Source organism: Drosophila kikkawai, chromosome 3R, assembly GCF_030179895.1.
Source record: "Drosophila kikkawai strain 14028-0561.14 chromosome 3R, DkikHiC1v2, whole genome shotgun sequence".
NCBI classification, from domain to species: domain Eukaryota; kingdom Metazoa; phylum Arthropoda; class Insecta; order Diptera; family Drosophilidae; genus Drosophila; species Drosophila kikkawai.
Window position 1 is genome coordinate 8434810 of NC_091731.1, and position 25059 is coordinate 8459868.

General features: G+C 43.5%; 2 protein-coding genes across 2 annotated transcripts; one reads left to right on the top strand and one right to left on the bottom strand.

The window, feature by feature from the left end:
* Positions 1 to 530: 530 nt before the first annotated feature.
* LOC108084331 (probable serine/threonine-protein kinase samkC) lies at positions 531 to 1886 on the bottom strand. Its single transcript, XM_017180492.3, has 2 exons — positions 1523 to 1886; positions 531 to 1415 (listed from the first exon to the last, which is right to left on the bottom strand). Exons 1-2 carry the CDS (start codon positions 1776 to 1778, stop codon positions 727 to 729), a joined length of 945 nt encoding a protein of 314 aa, XP_017035981.1. The 5' UTR covers positions 1779 to 1886; the 3' UTR covers positions 531 to 726.
* Positions 1887 to 12211: 10325 nt separating this feature from the next.
* LOC108084321 (uncharacterized) lies at positions 12212 to 14209 on the top strand. Its single transcript, XM_017180483.1, has 7 exons — positions 12212 to 12583; positions 12656 to 13067; positions 13134 to 13288; positions 13346 to 13454; positions 13506 to 13729; positions 13787 to 13904; positions 13959 to 14209. The coding sequence occupies exons 1-7, from the start codon at positions 12212 to 12214 to the stop codon at positions 14207 to 14209; spliced, it is 1641 nt and encodes a 546-aa protein (XP_017035972.1).
* The last annotated feature ends 10850 nt before the right edge of the window (positions 14210 to 25059 follow it).

Consider the following 25059-nt stretch of genomic DNA (forward strand, 5'->3'; position numbering starts at 1 on the left):
TTAAAGATCTTTGCTCTTATATAGTCTTCCTTTTTTTAATAAAGTTAAATGTTTTTTGTTTTGTTAATGTAAAGTAATATTCTATTGTGTTACTGTAAAGTAGAACCGTGCCAATAGTGTAGACAAAATACTATACTTAAAATGCCGAGTCTCAAGATCTGGAAACCATTTATAAGAGCTTAAATTTTGAGATAGATTGTCAGCCAATGAGTACTGATGAAGCTTTGGAATTTAAGCAAAAGGAATTCTTACGATTACGATTTAAGAAGCTAAAAACCCAAAAATAAAATAAATAATTATCACCCTTTCAAGGTAAACCTACCCACAATAAAATTCTCATTACAGCATTTAGCAGATTTGGGGTGTCTCACTATAGGGCTTCCCTGGAAAGTGAAAACCTCGAGGATTGCTTGGGGTTGTCCTGTGCTTGTCTGGCTTATGCGGAACCCTTTAACCCCACTGCTTGTAACTGAGGACACAAAACTCGTTCTGGAACTCGAAGCCCCCGGTGTCCATATTTTAACAACCGATTTAACTGAACTCTGTGAACCCACAGACGGCAAAAAAGGATTGGTTTACTTATCAGGATAAATGAATTAAGGCTTGCCACTAAAATTTAAGGGACTCATGTGATTTGGTCGTCAATTGTCGTCCGAAATTCTTAAAAGCTTTTTTTTCGGTTTTTAGGCAGTGAACTGCATATGCTAAAACAAGTCCTTCAATGTCCTATGGATCGATTTTATCGGAAACTGGCTGATTGGGTGTCGCATCCTGTGGCTCAGCCGCAGCGGGATGAATGTCACGTTTGTATGTGCTTAGAATCTGTTCCTCGGACATATCCCTGGCGTTTTTCTTCTTGGGCGTCTTGGGCTTCGAGCGGTCTGGTTCCGTGTCAATTGGCAGAATGACTTCATCGGTTGCTGGCTGACTGGGTTCCGAATCCTCCGGCTCAGTCGCAAACGAAAGATAGGCACTCTTCATGGGCGTCTTGGGCTTCAAACGCTCTGGCTTCAGGTCGATTGGCAGATTAACTTCTTCGGATGTTTGCGGATTGGGTTCTGGATCCTCCGGCTTAGCCCCAAACGAAAGATATCCACTTTTCATGGACGTGTTAGCAGTCACACGCTCTGGCTCAGGCAGGTTTTGCTCCTGGCTTTCACCAAGAGGTGGTTCTTCTAAGTCCTTTGCCGACTGGTTCTCCGGATCGATTTGCACCTGCTGCAGTTCCTCAGGCTCGTTTCCGGCACACGTCTCCTTGTTAGGGGTTTCGTCATTGGGCTGGCTCTTCTGACGGGGGAACAACCGTTTCCAGAAGCTCATTTTGGTCTTTGTGATGCGCAACGGCATGTTCTGCGGGACCGGATTTGCCATGGAGGTTGACTGATCGCGATTATTTATAAAGGACAATGTTCTATCTGTAAAAGTCAAATGTTCAATGATCAACACTTAGTAGTTCCAAGAATGCCCCATGGTTTAGGATTAAAGCGGTCACCCGAATCCGGTCAACCGAAGAATCTCTTACCCGTGAGAGGCGCAGGCGCTTTCTTTCGTGAAAATATATTAGGTAATGTGTTGGCCTCATTCTCGCCATCGAAGGAAACTGCGCTCCCTTTTTTCTTGTAGGGAAGCATAAGCGGCTTTTTGCCGATCTTAAAGAAGCGCTTCAGAAAACTAAGCCTGGACTCGGCCGACGAATTGGTGAGATGCGATTCATTCCGCTGAGTTTCCACTGGTACACCCTGCAGTTGGGCAAGTGCTGTATTCTGCAGATTGGGCATGTTCCTTTACTATGCCCACATAAATGTGTTTGGATCTTTCAAACTAAATTTTGAATATTATATAATATGCCTTTGATGTTTAGCCGAGTTATAAAATGCTGTGGCGGGTAAAACCATAGCCTACTACAGGCGATCAGATCTCGATCTTTGATTGCATCTCTTATATGTATTTCAATCTTTCTTTCTAATTTTGATTTCAATACGCGTTTTATTTTCTGTTTTTAATAAACTGAACCGTGTGTGCATCTCTTTCTGTGTGTAAGTTGTGTGTGGCAATTTGGCGACGTTCTGTTAACATGTGTTAACAGCGACATCGAAACAGGTTTCAATTGATACGATTCTGATTTCACTGGCTCCCGCCTGCTCCAGAGCTCCCTCCCCCTGTCCCTGCACTCAAACTGCTTCCTCGGTCAGGACAAAGCCAATCGAAGCCTGCTGCAGTCCCAGAAAAAACTGAAAAAGCTGAAGCCAAAGGCAATTCATTCAATATGTGCACACAACACAATACCCCTTGTTATGCTGCCTGCTGTCCATTGTTTCAAATGTTCGATATCCGTTGTCGGTTGTCCAGTAGTGCGGCAGTCCGTTTGCCTCTGAGCTCGGGGCCCACCAACAAAGTGGTTTTGAAAATCAATTGAGGAACTGGTAGCGATTCCTGCTGTCGACACTGCGCCATCCCATTCCCGAGCACAGTGGTCCGTTAATTTATGTAGTTATGTATTGCCCGTTGCCAGGATACCCGAAACAATGCACAATTGCTGGAGCAGTAGCAGCACTGCAGCAGCTTTGTCCGGTGTTGAAGGTGTTGAAATTGTGAAGAGTACAGAGTGCTAAACTCAAGAGCAACCATACTTCGAGTCAAAAGTTAAAAATTTCGACTTTTATTTTTCAGAGAACTATATACAGGTAACGTACATATATGTACATATGTGAAACGTATTCCGAAAGGTTCGAGGAGGTTTTTAAAAGCTTAGTTAGTCCTCCTAAGTGCAGATACATAGATGTTTAGACATCGATTGTCGATATTGCTTCTTAAATTTCTCATCATACATTGTTTTTAAAAATGTATCAAAAAATTCCTTGTTAAAGTTGTAATGTAATACTGTCATCAGACCCCTTTAAATTCTACCTCCTGTTCCCCTCTGGTGTTTCGGAAAAAGCTTATGGAAAGTCTCCCTCGCGCGGATTACAAAGGAACATCAATAAATCATCAACAATAAAACCATAAGGGAAATGAACAAGGATATTGCAAGGGCAATCCTTTTGCCAGCCAACAGCTGCTCCACCCTCACTCCTTCGAAAAGTGTGAAATTGTTAACGTCAACGGGGAGTTGTCTCCGCCAGTCATTATTCTCGCCCATCTGCGGGGTGGGCGCCACATAATGGCCAAAACGGAAATGTTGTTCGCAGCCAATTCATGGCCAACACACAACATAAACACCCCCTGTAGGCACACACACTCACAGAATGGTGGTGGGGCAGTGGGAACAATGGCATCGGCGGAATCAGCAGAAGCTGCAGCTCCAGCCGCAAAATGTGTTGCCACAACCCTCGGGGCAGTGAATCAGGAGCTGAAGCTGGAGCAGGAGCAGCAGGGTCTGCGACTGCAGCTCGAGTTGGAGCCGGAGTCGGGAGCTGCCGAGGGAAACTCATAAGTCGGTCTGGCAGACAAATCTTCGGGGCCACTGCATTCATTCATTGGTAATAACAATCAAACTGCCGTTGGCAGTAGCAGTACACAGAACATAAAAATGTGCATTATGAAGATTAAGTGAATTAAATTTTGATGCTGTAAATGTCTTCTTATTTAAAGTAATCTATTTAGCTAGTTTGAAGTTGTTAAACTGTTGTTTATCTTGTAACCATGTATTTAAATCGAAATTGTAACAAATAGTTGTAAGCATCTCCGATCCAAGCTAGATTATATAAAGTTTAAGTACTATTGAATGATCGATCAGCAAGGAAGTTAAGAGGAAATCAACGAACTATCTCGCGTGCACTCGACTCAGACGTTTGTGGGTTTTAGTCCAGATTGGTGCAACAAAAACAAACCAAATTGAAATTTACTATAATTGTTTTTATATTTTTTAAGTCGCTTGCTGATAAAGGCTTGGATATAGTGTCTTGGTAATTGACTTTAAAATTGACTTACTATATTTTGGATACCAGTTAAAATTGAGTTTTTAAGTCAGTTCATTTTCCGTGTAGTAGACTCTTTCATCTCTTGTCGCGCATTTGCAATGCCATTCAACTTGTTTACCAACAATAGCAGCACGCAACACCAACAGCAACAGCAAGAGCAATGTGCAAGGGCAACCGCAAACAATTCCCTGCTGTTGACTTTAATATTTCGGTCTCCGTTTATTACAATCCCCCCCTTAGGAAAAACGTCATAGATACCGGGAAATACGCGTTCTATGTGGGAAAGGTAAACCTTAACCAGTCACTCGGGGGAATCCGATAAAGGAGCCATAAATTCTAGAGCTCTCCCTTCCACAAGTTCAATTTGGCACTGCCGTTCGGTTTTATAGATTTACAATATTTACATAGTTGCCGCAGATAACTGATAGCTCAGCGATAAAGAGTTCAATCGCATCGGTTTATTGGCCAGGCACCACGTTTGTCTCTCCGCCTGTGAACAAATAGTATTGTGTAATGATAATAATAATCCAGGCCTGAGCGGGGTTGAGTGTGCTCTGTGTGTGTGCTATCATTGTTTAAATAGTTTTACGATTTCTCACTTTCACTTTTCAACGAACCTGAGATAGATGTACATTACTTGTACGGGGTCCTTGGGCCAGAGAATCTTCCACCAATAAGACACAACATGGCCGTGGAGTCCGTTAAACATGCAGGTCTCCATAAATCGGAACTGTCGCAGGCGCCACTCCTCTCTCGCTGGATATCGGCCAGATATCGACTGATGGCTATCAAAGGCGCCAGCGTCGGCCAACCAGAATGTCAACAGTTTAATAAATAAAATCAGTCGGCTTGCCAGAGCCAGATGCGATGCCAGTTGCCCAGGCGCGCGACTGCAATTAAAAGCAAAAAAGGCATTGCAAAGGGGCACGTCGAAGCTTAGATCGACGGGGATCATTCCCAGATGCACAGCGAGAATTCTTGAGGGGGTTTTTGGGAAAAAGTCTAAAAAAAAAGTAACTAGACTACCATAGAACAGTTAATAAATAGTGAATTTAGATTGTACTTAACCTTACAGCTATTATTCTAAGCTTTTAAAAATTGTTAAAATCAGATTCCTGCTTCTTGGATTCGAATTTAAATAGAATTTTAAAAACACTAAAATGTTCTTAGTTTGAGGTTATTAAAGCGGGATATTATTATATCTCTATTTCTGTTCATTTTCTTATTATATTTATTTACAAAGACAAAAAGTCTATGATTATTTCTCTCTGTGCGCCAGGGGCTACGATGCTGCTGATTCCGTCTCCGCTGTCGTCGTGTGCGACAGGAGCTGATTGTCGCTGGTCGCAGATCAGAATCAACAGCGGCATCGAAATCAGCGTCGACACATGCGATATTTGAGCCTCGGCTGAGAATTATGATCGATTTATTATGCGACAACGAACGACGGCAACACAAGCGGCAGCGGCAACGGCAACAGAAACATGGCCAAGTGGCTGCGACAGGTTTTGGCCCCAGCTTCGGGTTCTTGGCTCACAGAATATGCGCAGACATTGATTTTCGCCAAGTAATGAGGCAACTCATTAATCATTTTTTCGTTGCGCACTGGCTGGGGGATTATGTTGCCGTTGCCGCTGCCATTGGCATCGCTGTATGTAGTGGCGCATTGGCAACAGTTGCTGCCCCTGACGGAATGCTGGCAACATGTTGAGCTTGCAGCTGCAGCATCCTGGCTGGCTCACTGTCTGCCGTCTCCTCTTGTTCTCTGCCTGATTTTGTTAACCTTTTGACCATTTCAAGTTATTTTTGTATGCTTTACTGCCAATTTGGTGGTCATTGGCCATTCACTTGACTTGCGCCTGTTGCCTGCTGCCTGTTGCCTGTTGCCTGCTGCCTGTCCGATGTCTGTTGGCTGTCTGTTGCTGTAGCTGTAGCTCTTGGCACACAACGCACCATGTCTAACAGTTTGGCCGATTGCCCTGTCCCGACTCCCATCCCCATCCCACCTCCTCCTCGTGTCCCTGATGTCCCTGCTGCCTTGATATTGCTCTTGAGCTTGCTCATGTTGCTGCTGATGTAGCTGCTGCCGTGGCTGTTGTTGTTGTTGTTGTTGTTGTCATGCGTCGCCATCGTCTTGGTCGCGGTCATCTCCTGGGTTGTGGCTCATCCACTGACTGATGCGGTCTGGTAAGTCGACTGGATGCTCTACACCTGCAGCTAAAGGAGAATTGGATAAAAGTTTGAGAACATTTATTTTTTTAAGAATTACTAAACAAGCTTTTAGGTTTCTCTCTGTCTAGAATAATACAAATTATAAATTTTAGTTAATAATATAAGCCAAAAATCTGAATAGGGAACAGTTCCTATTCACAGGATTAAGGCAGGCTGTAGGGGATTGCCTGGGTGGAGCCATCGCCATTTACCTGCACTTGTCGCACGCAGTTGGCCAAGTTTGTAAATGCCTGTCGTTGCGGTCGTTTGGGGGCCATTAGCCTTCGCCTTCGGCTGAGGCTTCGTTTTCGGGTTAGCCGCACGCACAAATGCCGAAATTCTGGCAAAATTTCTTCATTTCGGCGAACGAACTTTCGGCTCTCGCAGTTGTTGGTCATTATTTATAGTTTTTGATGTATTCAATTTATTATGCGGATGGTTAGAAAGTTGCTAAATACTTGATGTACGACTCTAACATATTGGAGGTAATATTTCTCCGCCGGAGACGGAGCAAGTTCGAGGGTAAAACAGCCAGATGCAGATGAGTTTATTAGCCATGCATGAGTTTTCTGGACTCCCAGAAGGAAACATTCAATTATCGGGAAATTTACGATTTTCTCACGATCAGGTGATTTATGGCGCGTCCATCGAGTGGAAATTCGTCTGCATAATTCCAATCCGTAAATCGATCCGTTCGCTATCAAAGTGCGCTTAAAGTTCATCACACTTCTGAGGGCAATTAATTACTTAAGCTGGCTAAAAACTCACCCGCAGATAGAAGCCAGAAGCTAGTAATTAAACACAAACGGCCAAGACAACTTAATTTTGAAGGTTGGCCGAATCGAGCGATCAACATGCAATTCTCCATGCATTAAAGTTTAAAGGCCAGCTGAAAAAAAAATATAAAAAACGCAAGCGGAGCGGGAAAAACATTTTCTAATTTATTAATATGTTTCAGGGGGAAAAAAAATCTATTTAGCCAACAAGCGAGCCGCTTGACAGCTAACATAGATCGCCATGGTCGACGGAGACCATTAGAAAGCGATTAGATAGCGATATAGATGCAGATACAGATACGGATACTCGCTCGATCCTCGCTCGACATATGTAACCCACGAGCGCCGCGGCGGCCAAAACAATGTCTGCCCGCCGCTGCAGCCTGCAGTCGAACAATGGCAGCTAAACATGGCAAGTTAACAGTTTAATTTACCAGGAGACAAACAAAAAATGCCGCTACAAGCTGCAGCCAGCGAGCGATACGCGGATGCTTAATGCCTCCGCCAGATACGTAACATAGAAACCCGAAAAAATAGATTACTGCATAAAATACCGCTCTCAATCTCAGGACCAAACAAAAGCCCAAGCCGAAAAAAGGCCCCACTGCAGCTATCGCTCATTATGGGGCTTGATCAATGGCCGGAGTGTGTGAGACCCCCGAAAAAAGGAGTCCAGCCGCAAGATAAACGCACTCTGGAGTCCCCGAAACAAAGGCTCCAGGTCAGGCCAACAAGTGTACGAAATGCGGCTAAAAGAAATGGCCAATAAGGCAACGGCCAACGGCCACAGCGGAACGGTAACAATCTGGCCAAGAGCTGCAACGGCTTCCGCCTGGCACCCTTTTTCGGTCCTAATTTTGCATGCCTGGCTCCGAAAAACTCAGCACAGGCGAAAAAATCAAAGACCCAAGGCTAAATAACCGTTGAAGATTAGCCCAAAATATCGGTAGTGGCCAAGAAGCACTGCGTAAGGCCCTACTTTAAGTTTCAAAACTTATGTTTGGGAACTCTGCTCTACAATTTGGGGAAATTGTCTTTAATAAAATTTAATAGCCGAATAATAGCCTTAAATTGATTAATCTTTTCTCCCTTAATTTTTGCATTAATCAGTTTATTTTATAACTTAAAAAATGCATTCTTTGAGCAGTATGGTAAAGTAGTTATTCATGGACATATGGTAATATTTAAGTAAATCGTTTGATAGATAGAGTTTAATTAAAATAATTATTTTAAGTCTCATTTAATAGAACTCTTTAATTATATCTGGGTTAATAAATCCAAAATACTCTACAAAACTCTGCAAATGTTAAAAATATACTAAAACTGAATATAAAATATTTATAAAAGTTATGATATAATATAGTTGTTATATATTAAAGGATTTTGATGTACCTTCTAAGCTGAACCTTGATGCTTTATGTTATTTAATAAAACATTTAATTAACGCACCATTTATGGCAAAACGAATGCAGCCTTTTTGGCCTCCACTCGCTCCTTCCGTGTCCCCGCGAATCCACATCCTCATTCATATCTCCATTGTGGTGCGTGCAGCCTATCGGAAGACAAGAAGGGTAAAAAAACCGACACAGCTGCGGTTTAGGCGGCATTATGGCTAAGGCCGCAAAAAAATATAAACACAAAAAATGCGGTTACCGCAAATGTTTTGGTGTAATTTCTGGTGTTTTTGCTTAAACGCTTCAATTTGCATTCGATATGCTACAGATGCAGACTCCGACTCAGATATAATTTTGAGATACCATTTCAGTGCTCTTGGCCTTTTGCTTTTTTTTTGTTCGAGCGCTCAATGACATTGAAATGAATAGGGTTTTTCGTGATTATTGAAAAAAACGGTTGCCGTATCGGTTGAGTTGGCTTATAGGAGGCTGTTCTGGAAAGTTTTTGCTACGTTTTTCGACCTTAACTTGCCATGGGAATGGTTGATAGACAGACAACAATATTGAGATTTTTGGGGTTTGGATTTTTATTTTCTAAAAACTATAAAATATTGACAAATCTTCATCAATTGAAAATGTTATTTACCATTAAATTATTCACCAAGTAAGACTAAGAAGTCCTTCTCAGACACAAGCAGCGCCGTCCAATCCCAAGTAGTTTTCTATGTCACATTAACCACCCGATTTGGTAGCATTATAACCATTTTCCATATTCATACGCTAAGACCATACGCATACTTCCCAGCTGTCAAGCGGAACAATGATTATTTCCAAGCCGAAAACTGGCTTCCACGGCTCTCCAAGTCCAATGAGTAAAAAAGGAAACATTTTGGCTTTACCGTTAGTCGGCTATAACCCATCAATTATATTGTAATGATGTCTGGCTGCCGCTGCTTCAGCTGCTGCAGTCGCATCTTCAGAAATCATGGGCAGGAATGGCAACTGGGCAACGTGCTCATTATCAACGTCATCGTTGGCCAGCCATTGGAAGGAGGACGAGGGGCATTAGAATGTGGCCAAACGTCCCAGTCCCAGAGCATTCGGATTCGGAAAGGAAGACTACTTGTAGCGCTGATGAGAATCGCGTTTGCCAAATCCACGCAGCTTCCACCACGCCGACACTCGCTTGGTGCACTCAGAAAAAAAATGTGATCGGTTAATGCAGACAGATATAGCTGTCCGTCCCAAAAAAATGAAGACCAGTTAAACTTTACGTAAGCACATAGAAGCATATTTGGTCTTCATTTGGTTTGATATACTAAAACGAAAAATGTCAATGTCAAAGGTCACTCTAGGAAAACTAAATATTTCTCAAGGTCAGTTTACTAGACGTTATGATTATCAACCAATCCATTTCAGGCACAAAAATGTTTTCCCTAGTTTTCCAAATTAAATTTAATGTTTTGCCTAAGTTATGCTTAATTTTTATTATTTAAGGGTATATAAAAATTGGTTTTCCGAAGTTAGGTTTCGTTGTCTGATTTCAATTTCTGGGTTTTCTTAGTAGTGAATTTTTTTTAGTGTACGGCTTGGAACTTTTTAGCCGCTGTGGCATTTGCATTCGAGTGTCCACTAAACGTCAATTAAGTGGGCTTTAGCCACTACTCGCGATGGTCAGGCAGTTTGATTTGGTCGCCACTCCGCCTCCTCTTGACCCTTCCCGCTCCCCTTACTCAGAAGTTTCCTGCGCTCCAACTGCGATTTTCACTTTGCCCCGAACAAATGCATAACATAACATATAAAGTGAAGTAATAGCTATAACAATATTGTGTACACAGGGACCGGGGCGAGGTCTGGGGAGGAAACTTGGAGATGCTGTCTGCCTCATCGTTGTTATCATCATCTGCATGTGTGAGGATCGCCCGGCGGCTCCTCCAGTGGCTTTCCCAGTCGGTTTCCCAGTCCATCCGATGGCGTGGCGATGTGGTGGATGCGGTGGCGGCGGCTCCCTTTATCATTCCGCCGTGACGCATGCGTAACGTTCGATTTGATTCAATTAATGGACGGGAATGGTCCCTACGTGTGGTGGGATTGGGTTGGGTTGATTTTTGTTTGGTTATAGATTCGGTATTGGTTTGTGGTCCAGGCAGACTGCGAGGCAGACTCACCTGACGCGGCTGCGTTTATGGACTTGGAGATGTAGCAGAAGCTGGAGTGCTTTGTAAACATATAAAGTACTGGTGAAGCGAGTTGGCAAGTGGAGCCATTCGCAGAAGAGGCTTGAGCCACTACTAGGTTCTGCGTTGCAAATATTTGTTTACAATAAAAAATGTGCTATTGTAATACCTCAAGCTAAAGCTTTATTCAAGGGAATGTAGGTATCTTGAGCTACCTAAGAATATCTGCACAATATTTAGTCTAGAAACTAATTCTTTCTACCATTGGTTTCCCATTAATCACCTTTCCAGTTCACCGGGGCATAATTAATCTGTGATTTCAAGACAATGCAACTGCATTGCAATAATTGATTGTGCTTGTATGCTAAGTATATGGAGACTCTAGACCCGATCATGATTAATTGCACTGGCGAATTCGGTTGGAAGACGCTGAGCATCAATCACGAAATTCCAAATACGCCCCCCGACCAGCCCCCAGTCGCCCATTACGAGTAACCACTCATAATGATAATCTTTAAAACTAAACGCCCGCATTGTCGCCTCGCAAAAAATGAATCTTTACTATATTCTCCGTCTGTCTCATCATATTCTCCACATTTATTTGTCAAGTGCGCAATTATTTATAGTCACTTTTAGCCAACTGTTGGAGGCGCCTACGCCTGGTGACTGCAGCTGGGAGGCTGTGGCTGCCAGTTGCCAGTTACTTGCTGCTGCCGCTGCGATGCATAATAATACCAATTTCTGGTGCCGGCAATTAACAATTTTAACCTTGTTGTGCATGATGCATGTGGCTGTGATGATCATTGCGCCGAGATGACGCTGACGCCGATGCTGATGCTGATGCACTTAATCGTGTGTGCATAAAGAGTTACTAAATGATTTCGATTTCAGCCTCACGTCGAGTGCTCTCCGATTTTGCAATTAAAACGATTTTGTTTTGAAAGAGCGAGTACTGCAAATGCGATCCGTATTGGCAAATATGAGACATCATCGACCGCATTTGCATAATCGATGGGTGATTGCTGTCGTTGGGGATTATTAATAACGAAAGTAAAGCCCGACTCTGATGGGTTTGATATTCTCGTTAGCATTTAACGTGGCTTCCTGCTAATGAAGTCTAACATTTTCACAAGTCGTCGGAGTGTGTTCCATTCCCTCCTGTTTTTTATGGCTCTAGCTATGGCCGGCAGCACTCAGGCCTTTTAATTTCTCATTTAAAATTAACACAAATTCCCAAAGAGCTTGCAGAAATAGCTGGCATAACATTTACCTGTTGCCCTGTTACCCACGGCAACTCCACTCACAGCAGCAACAGCAGCAGCAGCATCACAAGTGCAATCAGAGTAGCGTGACTTTGTCGTTTGATTGTGGCTGCAAAAGTGAAGGTTGAAAAATGCTCGAAAGGCGACAATTAATGCTCTAATAAAGCCAAAGAAAGATGCCACTCGAGCAGCAGTACACTAAACCGAATTTATATCCATTGAAAATATATATATTTCAAATATGTCGCGTTTTCTGACCACAAATACACAGTTTGTTCCATAAATAGATCTCAAAATATGAGTGTAAACGGTATTAAAAGGGGAAATAATTCGATGCACTCCATTCACGATTAATACAATTTTTCTTTCTGTGCTGCAGATGCTGCTGCAGCAGCAGCAACATGCGATGGCGGCAATTTGCAGTTGCCACTGCAACATCTGCCACAGTCGCCGCGTGAAGTTCCGTTAATAATGTTGTTAAAACACTCCGATGCCTTGATAAGCGCTTTCGTTTTGACGCTCTATTATGTGGGCGTGGCCGCTGGAAACGCGTCCGACTTTGTGACCATGGCCGATCTGCGCAGAACCAGGCGTGGCCACTCGCTATCCCGCCCTGGGGGCCTGATAATGGAAGGCATTGGTTACCAGTACACAATGCGCTATCAGCCGGGCTTCCATTTGCTCAAGCTGGCCCAGCAGGAGGAAGAGCCCCCGGCTGCGACGGAGGCACCCCTGCCCATGCCCATTCCAACGCCCGCTACACCGCCGCCCCAACCAGCTCCCACGGAAGCTGAGGAGCCGGAGCCCACGATTCCCGTGCGTCCCACATCCGCACCCACAGAGGTATGTAACGAGGCGGAGTGTCCTGTTAGGATATAGACCAATCTTAAGCATCAAATATTCGACTTATTCTAGGAACCCCCTCCACCTCCAGCAACGGATTCCATGATGCCCATGCCGACTAAGCCCAGTCCCAGTTCTGGTCCTCGCCCCAGTCCGAAGCCTTCGATGCGACCGCCAGTGCCTCCATTGCCACCGACCAGCACCAAATCGTCCATCATGCAGCCCCATCAGACGCTGAAGAACCTCCTCTTCGGCTCGCCCATCGAGGCAAATTTGATACTGAAAAAGCCCAATGCACCTCGCTCCAAGGGCAAGGGCTTCCTCAGCCTGTTCGAGGTGATAAAGTTCCCCAACACGCGGTGCAGTGTGTCCATGGGCGACATCCGGAGCATGGAGGGCGTCTGCTATCACGAGTTTGAGTGCAAGAGCCTCGGGGGGATTCCCACCGAGAGCTGTGCCGAGGGCGTGGGCGTATGCTGTGTGTGTGAGTGAAAGTCCAGGATCAGATCGATTCGGATTAGATCTAACATCCGGCATCTTTCACTTCCAGTCGTCAACGGGTGCGGAGATGTGACCAGCCAGCAGATTCTCTACTTCGAGAGCCCCAACTACCCGAATGCAGTGCGCGAAATGATGATATGCGTGCTGATAATAAACGTGAAGAAGGGGGTCCAGCAGCTGCGGCTGGACTTCCAGATGTTTGAGGTGGGTGTGCCCTTTTTGCAATAGCAAAAGTCTCCACTAAAACTCTCTGGAATACAGCTAAGTCGTCCAACCAATGGGGATTGCCTGGACGATCAGTTTATAGTGTCGGGCCACAACACGAACTTCCAGATACCCGTTCTCTGTGGCATTAACACGGGCCAACACAGTAAGTAAAGAAAGATATTAAACATCGGAAAATATTATATAGAATTTACAGTTTATATACATGTCGGCGACTCAAATGAGAGCAAGGTGTATCTATCGGTATTCCTAAAAGTCTCCGGCGGTGGGCGTTCGTTCAACATAAAGGTAACCCAGGTGGACGACGACCTGGCCCCAAATAACTGCCTTCAATATTTCACGGAGGGAGAGGGACTCATTAAGTCCTTCAATTACGACTCAGATGGGTCCATTGTGGACAACCGGGAAGCCACATATTTCGTAAGATTGTCTGAAACAGTAATTATAACATACTATCAAAGGTGATTCCCCTTAAAGAACAATCTCAACTATGCCATCTGCCTGGCGAGGTTAAAGAACGTGTGCAGTGTGAGTTATAACACCGAGCAATTGGGTGGCGATCAGCCCGATTTTCAAATCGTCAATAAAGACGAAGGTTAGTAGCTTTATTAGCCACAGCTACTTGCCTTGAATTTTGTTTATTTTAAAGCCGAGAACGATCTGATCTCCGATGGCCAGGCGGGCGCTGGGATCTTCAACTGCCCGGATGACTTTATAGCCATCAACTCGGTGCCTTTGTGTGGCGAGCGGTTCAACGATGGCCGGGAAAGCGACGATTACACCGTGCACGCCACCGTGAGGGACACCGCCGCAGGACCCATCATTCTGCCCTTCCGAACCGACTCGGAGTATGTGGGTCGCGGCTTTCGGCTGCTCTACAGACAGGAACTGTGTGTCTGATCGACATGGAGATCACTGGTCCATCAGTACATATGTTCCGCTAGACTGTACACTGTGGAGAAATGTCTAATAAAATGTTATTCCGTTATTAATAATCATTTATTAGCAATATTTTGGGTTTGTGTAAAGAGTACCTAAGAGAAAGTGACGGAATTAGCACTTGTAACAATTTTGAAAAAACAATATAATAATATAAAATATGGAATTAGAAGGTCGATCCATTGCCCGATTTCAAAATTTTTTTCCCAGTACATGCATTGAATTCCGCACGGTTTGGTAAACTGCAGGGCATCGGAGTTGGGAACCCACTATGGGACTGCGAGGCGCCTTTATGGGAATGAGCGGCGAGGAACGTCGCGTCACAGTTCCGTTCCCAGGGCTGCCCCCGTGTTAATGTGTTTTATGTGATTCCAAGCGATTTGGTGGCTTAGTTTTGGCGCCGCCCACCCACCGACTAGGCGGTCTCTGGTCCCCGGGTTCGTAGTTCACACAACATACATACAGGGGACCATGTCGATCGGCGTTGGTGTTCGTTGACAGGTTTATTTCAAATTTTCACGTCTCGCCTTGGCAAAAGTTACTACTACGGGTATGACGAAATCTATAACTCGCCGCATCGCCATCACCATCGCCATCGCCGTCGCCATTGCTGTTCGCGGTCTCTATGCTTAAATTTGTAATAAATTTGATTTTTTCCTTTCGATTGCGATTCTCCTCCGTTTGCTGCCCCGTTTGCCGCATGATAAAGTCACAATTAACCCACGCCTTTTTCGTAGCGGTACTCTTACATATATTTGCATATCATTTTGATTGTTTGGATTCGGGCTGAACTCTTGATGCCTGATGCCGTTGTCGCTGACATGGTGATGACTAAAAGTGTGCACCAGCGCCACCAGAGCACCAGACGAAGCCCAATGCAAAGGCACCACCACCACCAGCAACTAGACCAAAGCAATCATGAAAACTCCAACGAACCCACCTCGCGACCAACAATAGAAATCGGAAAGAAGAAGAGGGCGAAAAATGGCATATTGCATGCACAAGTTTTGAAGTTTGTCATCAAATGACGTTTTTGGGACTCCGCGGTAAGCTTCATGTGGCACAGTGGTGAAGGCTTAAATGATGAAGGAGTAAACATTAGCTTACAAAAAGAAGATTTTATAGAAAAAGGATCAATTATGTATTCCGCAATATTAAAAAAGGAGAAAACTAAACCTCGCCAGTATTATCATTTTCTGTTTCAGACTATCGGCTAAGAAACAAAGAGAAATTATCAGTAATATCAATAAATATTATTATGAATAAAGCACTTATTGTATTGCATTCTTGTTTTGTACTATTTTAATGACTGTACATCAGACTAAATATGAAGAAATTTACTTTAAATCCAAATAAGAGAACAGAAAACTGTTATTTTTAAAACAAGTGGTGAATTTGTAGGCTGTTCTATTTGTAAAGACCGCTTAATTCATAAAGACTTGTACTTTTCACCAAAGTATTCTTTACCATTCCAACTTTATTCCACAAAAATGCACTATATCTACTCTTCAATGTGACCCAGGATAATATACTCAATGATCAGCCACTTAATAAGCTATCTGCAACCCACTGTGCCTTTTCGGCCCCAGCAACGCTGGCATAAATAAATAAAAACCGCAAGAGACACGAAAAAAATGGTATAAAATAAAAATCCCTTCAGGGCGTAACGTGCACTACATTAGAAATTGAAAATCCACCGACGCCGCCAACAACAGCTCACAAGAAATCGCAATGACTATGACGATGACGATGTAGATGTGGATTTGGATGACTGTGACTAAGAGACGAGGACGTCGACAACCAAGACGACATCCACTAAAAGACAACATGAGAATCTTTTTTGCCATGGCAAAAACTAAAGAAACAAAAAAGCCAAAAACCAAAGCGCCGTTTGATGGAAATTAGGGAACTGAAATTCATTTTTGAGGTTTGGTTTGCTTTGCTTTTGGCCGTGTCTGGGTCTTTTTCAGGGCTTTTTGGTTTATTTGGGGGTGTGGGAATCACAGGGAAATGCAGGCGAGCGTGCATGGCAACGCCTTTTGTCACAGTTGCAATTTTTGCCTTGTGAGCACACCGCCAGATTTGCATAATTTAATCAATTCGGAATGAGTCGAAAGTTGGACAGAGTCTTTAGCTCATAAATCCTGAACGATTGCCAAATATTACCAGTTAAAGATATGGCAAAAAGGTGTTTTAATTGTACCCGAACGATCGCCTGGAAAATTCACAGAAGAAGAAAATAGCCTAACAAAAGAATACCCAGTCAATAATAGAATAATGAAAAATAGGAAAAGTAGGTTATAAAATAAAATTCTAAATCTGTGAATCAATTTCAGTCAATTTCAGTATTCAAACAGAAATAACTAGAATGTATCAGTAATGAGGAGGAAGTGCCAAAGTCTTCCTGTTACTTGGTCAAGTATACTTTACAAGTGTACCCTGTACAAGAGATCCAAGTGGACACCAGCAACCACAGGCCACTCCATTCGCGGCATTCGGTTAGCGTGCCTGAGATCGCAATCACAATCGAAATCAACATTGCCATCGCGGAACAGATCAATGCGGAGAGTGGGACACCGCGAAGATCGGGAGATTGAACCGACAAAATATTGGCAAAAATGCCAATAAATTTTTGACAAGACATTATACAAATGCTAACTTTATTAAATGGCTTGCTTGGTGGACCACCGCTTGAGTTCGCTAATGGCGCAGGAGCAATGCAGCCGGCATGCGCCGATGTCTGGAATAAAGCGATCAAACGGAGGGGCCCCCGCCTTATCGCTGGGAGTCTATCTAATGAGCCAAGTCTTTTTTGTTTGCGTCTGCTATTAATTTAATGAGCAGCCGGACAGTTGATCATTCGACCCGATGGAGCTCGGCTTTAATGGATATGTAAACAGCATGAGGTCCTGTGTTCAGAGCCAATTTTAATCGATAGCAAGCTCTTGCCAGCCAGGTCGTAGCTCAAAGTAATTAGTCATTGCCAAATTAATGGCATATTAATCAGGATTCTGTCGGCCAAAGGTTAACATTTTCGCATTTTGTGACAGCAGTGCTTCAAAAGAAAGACAGGATCGATCTGAAGCCTTTGGTAATTAATCAATGAGTTTTAATATGGGGTTATTTGCAAGTTTTCTAGCTCCTTTTATATTGCTTAAAAACTTATACATACACTTAACAATACAAATAATAAATTAATTATTTAATTATCTCTATTATACTCAAAAGCCATTTGTCAATGGACACAAAGAACTGGCAATTGAAATAAATAGGTTTCATCTAATGCAATCGCTCACCTGAGACGACCCAACCCACTCGCTGATACCAAGCCCCATGAGCAGCCCAACACGAGAGCTCTTTCTCAGTGACCCACAGTTCTTGGGCCAGATTCGCAACGGATTATTATATGGGCACCGGCACCCACTCGGGTACACCTGGTTTGGGCCTAGGTTAGGTCGGATTCTCGCATTCGGGCTCTGGTTTGGGTTCGGGTTCGGTTTCAAGGCTTTGAAGACTCGCCCCGAAGTGACACCAACACATCAAGTAAGCGTTTTATGATTCACGCTTGCATTAAAATCCCATCTCGGTGCGGGGAAGGGAAGCAGCACGAGGGCCCAGGGAGGGTCGGGTCGAAACAACGGACTCGGTGCGCAACTTCACGCCGTAATTAAACTGTCTTCGGTTGTGTAGTACAAGCGCTCAAGCATTCAGCCGTCCACAATCCATCCATCCATCCATTGCCATTTAAAGTTTCTCTTACTTAACAGATTCCGCCGCCCGCCCTCCGTCGCTTTTCACACTATTTTCTACTAATTTAACGATTTCGTTTGACTCTACTCGTCGAATCGGTCCAGACCTACGCTCTTTTATTGCCGCACTTTTAGGACATTCCGCGCCATTCCGCCGGTGCCATTGCCGCCACTCTTGGCCATTTATTTACTTGTGTAAAAACTCCAAGTGTTTGCTGCCGGTCAACACACAATGGAAATTGGCACATGAGAGATTTTTCCGCCAGTTGTATATGACAAAATGTTTTGAGCTTGATATATTTTTAAACAAGAGAGGAAGTTAGCTCCGAAGTTTGTCTAACCTTTAGTTGGCAGTCGGATCATGGGGTTAAACTTAAAATCGATCATGACTTGGCCGAAATTGCATTCGATTCAATTAGGAGAGATTTTGGTGTTGTTTTTATTTTAGGGTATTAAATCAGTATATTAAGTTTAAAATTTAAAAATATACAAATACAGCCCTATTATTTTTAAAAGTGGGTAAATATATAGACTCTGTTTTTGATGCTGATCAAGAATTTACATCGTTTACAAGATCGGAAAATATCGATGGATTACATGCACAGTAGTTTTTTAATCTTTCGTGAAATAAGCCAATTTGAATCCATTTAGAATCCTGGAGTTTCGATAAATTTTTTTATAAAAAAAATCAACACCCCACCAAAAAAGGAGCCATTCCAAATGTTGGCCGCTTGTAAGAAATTCGACAGTAAATAACAGGGGTCCAGGAGATGGCCACTAAATGGGTTTCGAGGCGAAAGAGAAAGATAGACCGGCAGAATGTGCATAAATCGCGTGAAAAATGTGAAAGAAGAAACAACATTTTGACACCAAAAAATAAGAGGAAATCCCAGTGCGCGGCTCAGCGCTGACTAGATGATGATTATGAGTATGAAAAATTAATGATAGTCACAGCATGGCAATGGTTGCACGCACACGAGAAATGAACGAGGGGGCAACGATGTAAATAGGCAGATTAAGCATACGCAACGTTGGCCACTTTGGCCAAGCCTTGTCAGCGTCAATTTTGCAAGGCTTATCCGTTAGTTACACACACAGGCACAGGCACAGAAGCCGAGGCAGAGTCAGGGGCAGGGGCAGCCAGGGGCACAGACGCAAACAGCTTTCCACTCTCGGCATTTTTAATTTTTATTACCATTTGCCAGATTTTTGCATTCAGTTATGGCTCTTACTTTGCATTGCCACATTCTCCCCGCAAATCTCTCTGCGTTCCTCTCGCCGTTGCGTGCATTTTTCAACGGCTCAGTAGCCGGGTCACACAGCCAAACTTTCTTTCTTTCCTGATTCCCCATCAACTTTAACTTTGCACTGTGATAAAAATCGAGGTAGCTTAGGCTTCTATAGAATATAATATACGTATAGTGACTTTAAACGACTTACGATAGTCTATTCTGAGCCAAAGATCATAGTTTAGTAAATACCTATCTTATAGTAAGTAATGAGAAATTCGGCAGATTTTTCTCCGTGCAAAACCTAAGCCCAGCCGCCTCATCTTCCGCCATTCTCTGGCCAGCCAAGTGTCACCGCCGCAGCCTCCGTCTCCATCTGGTGGCTCCATCTCGAGAGAGATGGAGATGCGTGTGCCGTTTTTCACCTGGCATTTCTCACAGCAACTGCGCGCCGATTAACGCCGTCCGAGTTGCGTTTAATTGCCGCACTTTTATTTAATTCTTTGGCGGATTTGCTCTGTCTTCACCATGCTCTCGCCGAAGTTCAATTTTCCGCTTGTTGCCTTGCACTTAGTTGCAATTACATTCTGCAGATTATGCAACGTCGCTGCTTAAAGGCCTTTAATTAAGAATTGGCAATTAACTTGGAGGTTTGATAAGTCTCTTAGGAAGTCAAGTTACGCTTGAGGTTAAACTGTTGCCGATAGGCCTGGGACAGGGGAATATATTTATGGCTAAGGCCTTATGGGTCTTATCATCAAAAGTCAAAAGAGAATGCTTATTTCTTTAATATTACCAGTTTTACAAGAGTTTAATAATAATACTATATAAAATATCGGAGACTCCCAATATATTATATTAAGATATTCCATTCTCCCTATTCAGAGTTCTATTAATACAATCGTTTAATGCAGCGACTAATGTATAACGCATTCGAGAATAGAAGAGCTTTGCCCCTGCCCTGAGCACTCATTTCGTGAGCCGTTTGTTCTGAGCCATGTTCAGAGAACCAGGTACTTAAATGCAACTTGTTAGCCGGCGAATGGAGACTGCACTGCTCAGGATGAAAAAGTGCGCAGATCTCGGCAAACGACAGCGTCATCTGCTGCGCCTTCAGTTGTTTCTGGTGGCAAAGTTGTAGTATTGTAGTCATCGTTTCGTTGTCGTGGTTAGCGACGCTCGTAAAACATGTTTTTTCAATTAAAAAATCTACGAAATGCCTCGCAGTATACCCGCAGTCCAACAAGCTCTACCCGCTGGAGGCTCATTACTTGTTGCTCCGGCCCGATTCCGATTCCAAGTCTGTGGCCGTAAGCCTTCACTTGTTTAGTCAACGAGCCCTAGAGACCAAATGCTCCCTATCCCGCTGCCTGCTACTCCTAATCCTCTCCTGCTGCTGGCGATGATGATGACGGCCGGTAGGTGGTAGTGGTGAGCGTGTGACTTTATGCGGTTGTTAATATGACAAATTAATTTGTTAGCCAGATTTGCCTTGCACCTCTATGTTTTGCGCATTAGGCTCTGTATATGGATAGGGTGCATTAAGCTATCTTAGCCGGGGCCAGGCTAATTCCTCATGCTTTCTTGGTGCCTACACTTATAATTTTGCTGTACTTGGTGCTTACTCTTACGATTACCCTAAGTAAAGGATACTTTCTTCTTCTTAAGGAGAGGTACAGCAGGCCATCAATCCATCTGCTTGCATGCCAGCATAAGTCTCGAAACAATTAAAAATTGTCACCATAACTAAGCCAAAAAGATCGTAAACAAAACTATGGCAAAATGCACTGTTAGCCGGCTTGGCGTCCAAGCAAACGCAGAAGCCAGCGCAATAAATTATGAACGACCATAATTTTTGTGGCCAAAGAAATATTTAAAAAATGGATAAAAGCTATTTGAAAACCGGATGTGCGCCCACAACGAGGCGAGTGCTGTGGAAAATGTACCTGGAACCTGGCCACCACCAAGTGACGGTGCCACCAATTGCTTTCAATCAAACACAAACTCTGTCATCGATCATTCGGCAACGTTTTGCTTTGGATCCGATCCGCTGACTGACTGACTGACAGACAGACAGAAGTCTATCCTTTGGGGCCAATAAAGCAAAAGCCGCTCCTGGGCCAACCCCAAGTCCAAAATCACACTGGAAAAAAATAAGTTTGTGAAAGCAACTTGCATACTTAGGAAAAGATTTTGAATTATTGAGCGTTCTATTTCACATGACATTCAAGAAACGTATTTTCAGAATTTGGTATTGAAAGAAAACTAGTAAAAAACCATGCAATACCTGGTAACCAAAGCAAAGTGCTCTGAATTACAGCACTGACGAGTCTTCTTCCTTTTTATTGATGTACCAATATTTAGCACCACCTTGTACTGATCTTTTTGCTCAGTGCAACGGCCAACAAAGACCCATCCTGCGCCCTGAGAAGATGCAGCGTGATGACAATTTGATTTGCATGCAATGCAAGTGCAATTATTATGGCAAAAGGTGACCAGTTTTCGCCGATGGTTCGTCGATTCTCCTGCGATGGTCACCCCCAGTCGATGGATCCAATTCAGTTCCCTCCACTCCACTCCGATCCGCTCCCGCAGTCGCCCCTCGGTGGCTACTTTGCATAAATGTCATTATTGTTGCCGCTGCGCCTGAGCGGCAGTTGGATGCGGACTCGGTTTCAGGAGTCGGGAGTCTGGACCGGACACTATCTCAAACTGATTGACAGTTGAATTGAAAAGTTTGGCGACATTTCTCCTTATTTGATTTGTGGTTGCCGCTCGCGTCCTGGGCAAGATATGCAAAAATTGCGGAAAATATTTCTCCGCATTTTCATGTTCGCCATGTGTACTTTTCTCGCTTTACAATTTCTTTTTTTACACTTTTCACTGCGCGCAGATATATGGTTCATAACTTGTTGGTGGCTTTAGCCTGTCTGGTTGCCAGTTTTTGTACATTTTATTCATTTATATATGTCTATTTTTTGTTAATTAATTTCTTTGAATTTAAGTGACATTTTTAATTGATGCATTTGTCCTTTCTCTAATATTATATCGATTTGATTAATTATATTGAATTATATATTACATAAACGTAGTAACGTCGGTGCTTGCTCAGCTCTACCGCAGGCATGACACCCATTACCCCGAATTATTCGAAAAATATTCAAATTGTGCACTCCATTAACCCCAGGAATGGTAATGCATGGCAGTGGTTCTCCTCCGATTTGCACCCGGGGAAATCTCTTGACAAATCGCCCGAGGCTTATCTACGTGTTTAGCAACATTCTAACGGCGGTCGCAGACGCAAGGCAAGATTATTGACAAATATGACAACAAAGCCTGACACACATGCCACTTGCATGGATGCCGGGGAAAAACTCCTTCTCCTTCTCCTTTGCCTGTTTCTAGGAGGTGGAAACACTCCTTCTTGGCCGCAAATGAAATGAGCTGACATGCATCGACAGCTGGAAAAATAGCAAAGAAACACAAAATGCCCAAAACCTGGCCAGCTCGGCGGTAGTCCGCAAACTGTGCCAAATGACACTGGACGGTCTCGGAAAAACGCTTTTGGCAGCACCCAAATGCACTTTTCACATAATTACCAAATGAGCCCGGCTCTGCAATTTGAATAGCCAACCAGACAGGCGACTAGGCAGGCAGGCCGGCTGAGGCAGGCGGTCTCATGAAGACCTGGCCAAATGCAGTCGGGCCGAGCCGGCCAAATGAATGGCATTTCATCGACGGCCGACAGAGCGGGCAGTTTAATTGCCAACGCAGGAGGCTTCAGCCAAAGCGGGAACTGCCAGGAGGAGGCTTCAGCCTCGGCTACTGGCAGGCTCTTCCGCGGGCTTGGCGGCATAATCATAAAATCCCCAAGTTTAATAAACATTTCCACAGAATCTTTGGCATCGCCAACCGTTGGCTTAACTCGTTTCACGGCGTTCTGCTTTGGCGCTTCTCTTTACGTTACCTGGCTAAGGTTATTCGAATTTCCAGTTAGGTCTGGAAAAGCTCTTTCCTGACAATATATAAGAATCTTAAACAAACGAACTCAATGCCGCATTGCGCTAATAATCAATAATAGCAGTAAAAATATAATAGGATTTGCTTAGAAGTTATAAGGTATACCTGTAGACTTTCAGGTTGCTCATTTAAGCCTCCAGAAAAGAGTAAAAGAGTATTTCAACTTCGTTCCTCAGCGCCTGCTTTCTTCCTTTTTTCGGACTGTCTTGGCTTTGGTTTTGAGTTGCCGCCCGAGCAGTCCCAGTCGTTGACTCATTTATGACCTGCCACTGCCAGGCGACTGGATCCCAGCTCGCAGCTCTCAACTCTTGGCTCTTGAATGGCAGCCCTTCAGTGTGAGCCATCGGCTGACTCCTAGCTCATTTGCTGGCTTTCCAGTAATTAAATATAAAAATGCATTTTTATGTCACCGCACACCTAGTAATTAAAAGCGATATTAGTTGGCGGGGCTATTGCCCAAGCCCCGGCGGGTTAGGCGGTCAATCCGCGATAGAGAAATGCCATGGCTCTCAGGATTCCCGACCACCAATTCAAGTTCAAAGTGCTTCTAATGAAAATTTATGGCCGTCCAAAAACGAGATCAAAGCGCAGTGTTTTCCCACAGCAAAAGTCGGCTCCTTGACATTTATATGGACACATGAGGCAGCTACTTCAGCCAACAATGGGGCGCCACACAAAGAGCTGGGCTGGGGAAAAACGGGGAGAAAAACCTGAGAAGTCCACGAGCATACATAATACAAATAAAATATCTCTAATGGTGACCCGGTAGCCTTAAATGTCAGCCGACAATGCATAAACTTTAGTGATGTCATATGCAAATAGGGGTGTGCGCTGTGTGTATCCTACGGAAGCGGCGACAATGTTGTCGGGGCGTAATTAAAAATAGCGGACATGCATCATCGATTCGAGTGACGTCTGCAAGATGGGAATCCCGCGTTGCACTTGACATTTCTTCACTAGATTTTATAACCCAATGGCGCCCTTTCCCCTTTACGCTGTGGCCACATCGTAAATCGCTGCAAGATGCACTCTAAGAAATATTTGTAGACCAAAAATAATAATAATAATAACTTTTAATTTGTTTTGAGATTTACTATACCAATAAAATAATACTATTATTATTTCCTCTCTTATTTCATTCTGGTTTTAATTTTCAACATTCGCAGGTTATCTTCCCAAGAATACTTGTTTCGTTTTAAAGACAAAACTTCTATTTATTTTTAGTGTGGCTTTCCGTTTTGTTTCGAGGAAAACAATCATCAAGCGGTTGACAGCAGACAGAAACCACAGGCAAACACTCTCCACCGCCAGCTATGCAGTCATAAAAATTAAGTTGCAAAAATTTTCTCCCTCTCCAACGCTGTAAGAAAGCAAAAACAAATCCCAGATGCCACAACTACAAAATACAATGACGGAAGCTGTAAAAGTTGATCGCCCCGCAAGTGTGAGAGAGCCGAGGCATGTATGTAACTTTCTGATGGAGATGAGATGACTTGGAGCTGCAATTACGTCAACAGAAGTGCCATTACCATGATGATTAGAAAACTGTAAATTGTTAATTCGCTAATTGTTGAGAATCTGTAAAGCTCTGTTGGAAAAAAAGGTCCACAGAATGAGGGAGAAATTATCATGGTGTCGAGGAAAAGAAAAGCTATATTACATAATCTGGAAAGGGATATTTCTTGTAAAATTTCATCAAGCTTGGTACGAGTGACGATGAATTTTTGTTAGATAAAACAATGATCTTGGATATTTTTCTTAAAGTATATGTCCCATTTTAACCATAACTATGTCCTATTTCATTTAGATTAGG